The sequence below is a fragment of the Hippoglossus hippoglossus genome, chromosome 10, assembly GCF_009819705.1.
Source record: "Hippoglossus hippoglossus isolate fHipHip1 chromosome 10, fHipHip1.pri, whole genome shotgun sequence".
NCBI lineage: Eukaryota > Metazoa > Chordata > Actinopteri > Pleuronectiformes > Pleuronectidae > Hippoglossus > Hippoglossus hippoglossus.
This window is the reverse complement of record NC_047160.1, coordinates 5,503,174-5,508,095: the sequence shown is the minus strand read 5'-3', so window position 1 is coordinate 5,508,095 and position 4,922 is coordinate 5,503,174. Positions and strand designations below refer to the sequence as shown.

The 4,922-nt window shown below is 37.7% G+C and overlaps 1 protein-coding gene across 1 annotated transcript; it reads left to right on the top strand.

Moving 5' to 3' along the window:
• Positions 1-213: 213 nt before the first annotated feature.
• LOC117769811 lies at positions 214-3,878 on the top strand. The gene is made up of 4 exons (XM_034598955.1): positions 214-468; positions 1,768-1,869; positions 2,465-3,623; positions 3,874-3,878. The coding sequence occupies exons 1-4, from the start codon at positions 214-216 to the stop codon at positions 3,876-3,878; spliced, it is 1,521 nt and encodes a 506-aa protein (XP_034454846.1).
• Positions 3,879-4,922: the final 1,044 nt, after the last annotated feature.

Genomic DNA, 4,922 nt, shown 5'->3' with positions numbered 1-4,922 from the left:
GTTAGTTTACGCAGACATTCTCCTTTGCAGCAGCTAGCTGGCGGGTGTAACCATAGTAACGACTTTTTACGGCAGTCTTGCTCTACCGACCTGTGCCCAGTTTACCGTCCTCTTGCCTGTGACATCTTTGCTTCCAACATGATTTGGCGTTGCTTCATATGCTACATATTTGTGGCATTGACTCTGAAACAACTTTTGAGTCACATTAACACCATGCACAGTCGCAGCCCTGACTTTCGCGTCGTGTGCGGGATTGATGGCTGTCCAAGTGAGTACAGGGTCTATAACTCCTTCTACTATCACGTGAAGCGGACACACGCGCATCATCTTCTCCAAGTTGAAGCGGCGGAGGAGGAAGGACCGACTCGTCACGGTTTACCTGAAGCAGGTGAAAGGACAGCCGCAAACGACCAAACTAATGCAAGCCCTGTGGCTGAAGCGGAGGGCTCAAGCATCATCATTCCAGCGGTAAGTCGTTACACAAGCTAAGATTTAATGTAACATTTATTTAGGTCAACTGTGCCTGATCCAAGCACGTCCACTAAACATGTTTGTTTTTGTCAATGACAGGCTCAGGTTGTAATTTTAAGATAAAGTAATAGCAGTGTTGAAAGTAATGCGTTACTGTAATTCCACTACTTTTGTCAGTAACGAGTAATCGAACCAGTAACGCAAATATAACTAAAACTAAACTCACCTTGGCTGAAAAGTGGAGTGGAGTGCATATATGGACTGCAGCTTTTTGTCTCTGCCTCCTGCTGCTGCACCAGTCCCGTCAGACAGTTTTTTACGCATCCATCCGCTGGTAAATGCATTCAAATTTAGTAGCAAGTCCCGTTAAAAATGGTAATCCAGTGTTGAAATACGTGTTGAAATCAGCAGGGTGAAAGCTAGTTAGCTGACAGAAGGAGGTTCACATATGATGCGTTCAAGGTGGGCTCAGTAAAATGACTATTAGGCAAAGTTCAATAAAATGTCATCATGATGTGTTCAAATGTGTAACGTCAAGAAAAATAAATTTAGGTACACTAAAATAATAGCAGTGTATCTGCACATTAATAAGAGAATTAAAGCAAATATTTAGAAGTAACACAAAAGTTACTTTTCTGACAACTGCTTAATTTTATATGCAGTAATTGGTAAATTAATTCACTTATTTGATTATTAGTTTGATTTGTTTAGTTATGTAATTCAGTTACCAGACTTCATTGAAAAAAATCAGTAACGTTAATGTTAGTCATTTAAACAATTACAAATTACAGGTTATCCTTCAACAGTTTGAATCAAGTATAATATGTGTATTATTAGCTTATCATTCACAAAGTTATAACTGGCAGGTGAGACATGTCTTCATGACAGTGTGTGACAGGATGTTGTCTCCTTATAGCTTATTGGAATACAAGTTCAGTTCAAAGGCCTTTAGTAATGTTAATTTATTGGCAAGAGAGCAAGTGAAGGGATACAATTTAGTATGTGTGTCAATCTTAACACTCATGAAGTACAGATTTTTTCTGATGCTGTCAAAGTCATTGTTTTTTTGTATTACTGTTTTGTTTTGTTTTTATTAGTTGTTGTTTTTGTTGTTATTTTACATACTCAAAATAAAGACACCAATCAGTAAAAATACACCCATCTTGTACCTTTTTATAGGAAGAAATCTAGCTAGCTAGCTTACCCAGGTAGTTGTCAGATTGTCTGGTGGTGCTACCTACAAATGCCAATATTTTCCCTGTTTTAATAGATATGTTTGTTGTTAATCTCTTTCAGAGTGGATTTCAAGAAGATGGAGAGGGTCGCATGAATGTTGACCTTTCTAAACATGCAACTGCATTTCTTCTTCAAGCCAGAGAAACCCATCGACTGACACAGGTAATTTATGCCATTGATTTTCCAATTAATTGTATTTCATTTTTAGTAGCAAGCTTAAAAGCAATAAGCTTAAACTGCAGAATGACTTAGCCACTGTTCAGACCTGCCATCTTGGTTGATCCGATCACAGGTGGACAGCTAAAGGTATGTCAGAGAAACACCTGACATTAGAATGTGTCTCCACATGCTTCTTTAGTGACCACTTGTGATCGGATCTCACTTCCCCGCTATATATGCAAATGGACACATACTTTGCTTACAAAATCTGCCCATCCACTATATTTGTTGAGCATAGAGACAACATAATACACCCAACACTTACACTTTTATTTAGCACTGTCCACTTGTGATCCTGTTGCTCAAAATGCATTTTAAGACCAAGTGTAAACAAGGTCTTAAAGCTGCAGAAGGCAATATTATTTCATGATAGTTTTGCTGGAAATAGCCTATTTTGATCATTGCATGTCACTAACAATATGTAATTGAAAGGTTACTTTAAAAAAAAAAAGTGTCTGTGAGTTTGCATGTTGACTGCATTTTTATATGAATTTTATAATGTAGTATTTTTTTTGTTTGTTTGTTTTCTACTCCCCAGAGAGCTGTTAACCAAATGGTGAGTGGAGTCCAGCAATATCAGGCCGCATTATTGGAGCACCTAAAACAGCAAATGAGCGACATGATTGAGAGACATTCTGGGGACCTGGATCAACTAAAGAGTGATGCAATGGGGATATTTGACCAGTGTGTTGACCCTTTCAGTCAAATTGCTTCCACCCATTTGCAGGATAAGACCATCAAAGAACTGTTAAAACCAGTTGAACCAGAGATTGTTGTCGCAAAACAAACAGTATGTTATGTGAAACATGGAGACTCCAGAGTTCTTACCATTAAGGACCATTGTTTTCATTATATACCGTTGGTGAAAAGTTTGGAGCAGCTGCTATCACATCCAAGAATTATTGCAATGATTGATGAGAGGCCACAGACATGCAAGGATGGATTTTATCAGGATTTCATTGATGGAGACATTTTTAAGTCGCACCCACTGTTTTTGAAATTTCCCACAGCATTGCAGTTGGTTTTATATACAGATGAAATTGAGCTATGCAATCCTCTTGGATCTCGGGCAAACAAAAACAAATTGTTATTGATTTATTACACCTTAGGTAACATCAACCCTAAATACAGATCAAGACTTGCTGCCATTCGTCTGCTTGCCATGGTAAAATCAAAAGATCTTTCCCATTGTGGTATTGACGAGATATTTGAGAGGATTAACCGTGACTTAACTGAGCTGTATGATGGTGTCCAGGTTGTCACTGCAAATGGTGAGAGGACAATTTATGGGGCACTTATGTCTGTGTGCGGAGACACTCTAGCTCAGCATGAAGTGGCTGGATTTAAGATAGGAGTGGGGTTTGCCTACAGTAAATGCAGGCACTGCGAATGCAACTTTGAAGACATGCAGGAGCAATTTAATGAAGATTTGTTTGTTAAAAGGACAATGGCAAGTCATAACAGGCAATGTAATGACATTGAAAAGGCAAATACTGACTTTCTGAAAGACAAACTAAAAATGACATATGGCATAAACAGGAGAAGCAAATTAACAGAATTTCCTCACTTTGATATAATCAATCAAACCCCACAAGACATCATGCATGTCATTCTTGAAGGTGTTGCCCCATATGAAATCAAATGTGTTTTAAAGCATCTTGTGCATTCGGGGCATATGGACTTAGACGCATTCAACAGTGCAATTATTTGTTTCCCTTATTCTCCTGTGGATGCAAGGGATAAGCCTTGCCCAATATCTGTCAATACACTGTCATCAAATGACAATAAATTGAAACAGTCAGCTGGGCAGATGCTGGTTTTGTTAAAGATCCTGCCATTTCTCATTGACAAAATTGGAGAAAATGATTACACACAAATGCTACTTAAGTTGTTAGAGATAGTCAAAATTCTGTTTTCACCTATTATTGCTCTCTCAACTCTTTCAAGGCTGAAGCTTTTAATAGAGCAACATTTAAAACATTTCAAACAACTGTTTCCAGATGCAAATATTATACCTAAACAACATTACTTGCTGCATCTTCCTTCTCAGATTAAGGCACTTGGTCCTACAGTGAGGCATATGTGTATGCGCTTTGAGTCAAAGCATTGCTTTTTTAAGCAGTGGGCTTTGAAAAGTAGTTTTAAAAATATCTGTAAGTCTCTTGTGAAGCACAACCAACTTTATGAATGTAGTCAGAATGTGCACGAGAAACATCCAATTTGTTCAAGTGAAATTGACATGGGCCCAGCCTCTGAGGTGAAAAATGTTCCCTATGTAGAAGGAAAGATTAAAGACTTCTTAGGAATAGAGCACGTTGAACATATAGTTTCGGTAAAGTGGATTATGCAACATGGAAATAAGCATACATGTGGAAAATCTTTGGTTTGGTATCATGTCATCAATGATACTCCAGAGTTTGCACTTGTGAAAAACATTTATATTTTAAATGCGTCAGTGTATTGTTTTGAATGCCAACCTCTCTCTACAGTTGGGTGGAATGATCATTATTTAGCTTACGAGGTAGAAGTTCCCGACCTAGCTCAAGCCAATATTTTCATGGATGCTGAAAAGCTTGTTGATTATTCACCATACTACTATGTAAACTTCAATAATAGCAAGTACATTCCACTGAAGTATGATCTCACAGACATCATCAAACATCATTCTTGAGTCTGTATTGAGTGTGGGTATTTGGGCTGAATTTTTTTTTTTAAGCACTGACAAACACTGTAATTGATGACAGCATTTATTTTTACTTATTACTTTTGGAATAATGTGGTGCAGTATGTCCAGAGTGCAACAGAACAGAGAAGGAAACCTCATTCCAGCTTTTGCCTCTGTCTTTTTTACATATCACATGGACATGGTTTGATGGAAATGTAAGAAAAATAGCCACACTGTACTGTGCATTGTGAGTTGTTGTGAGTTATGTTGACCTGCAGTTTTCAATAAAGCAGATTTGTTGTCTCAATTCAAGTTAAGTCTATTTCTTGAA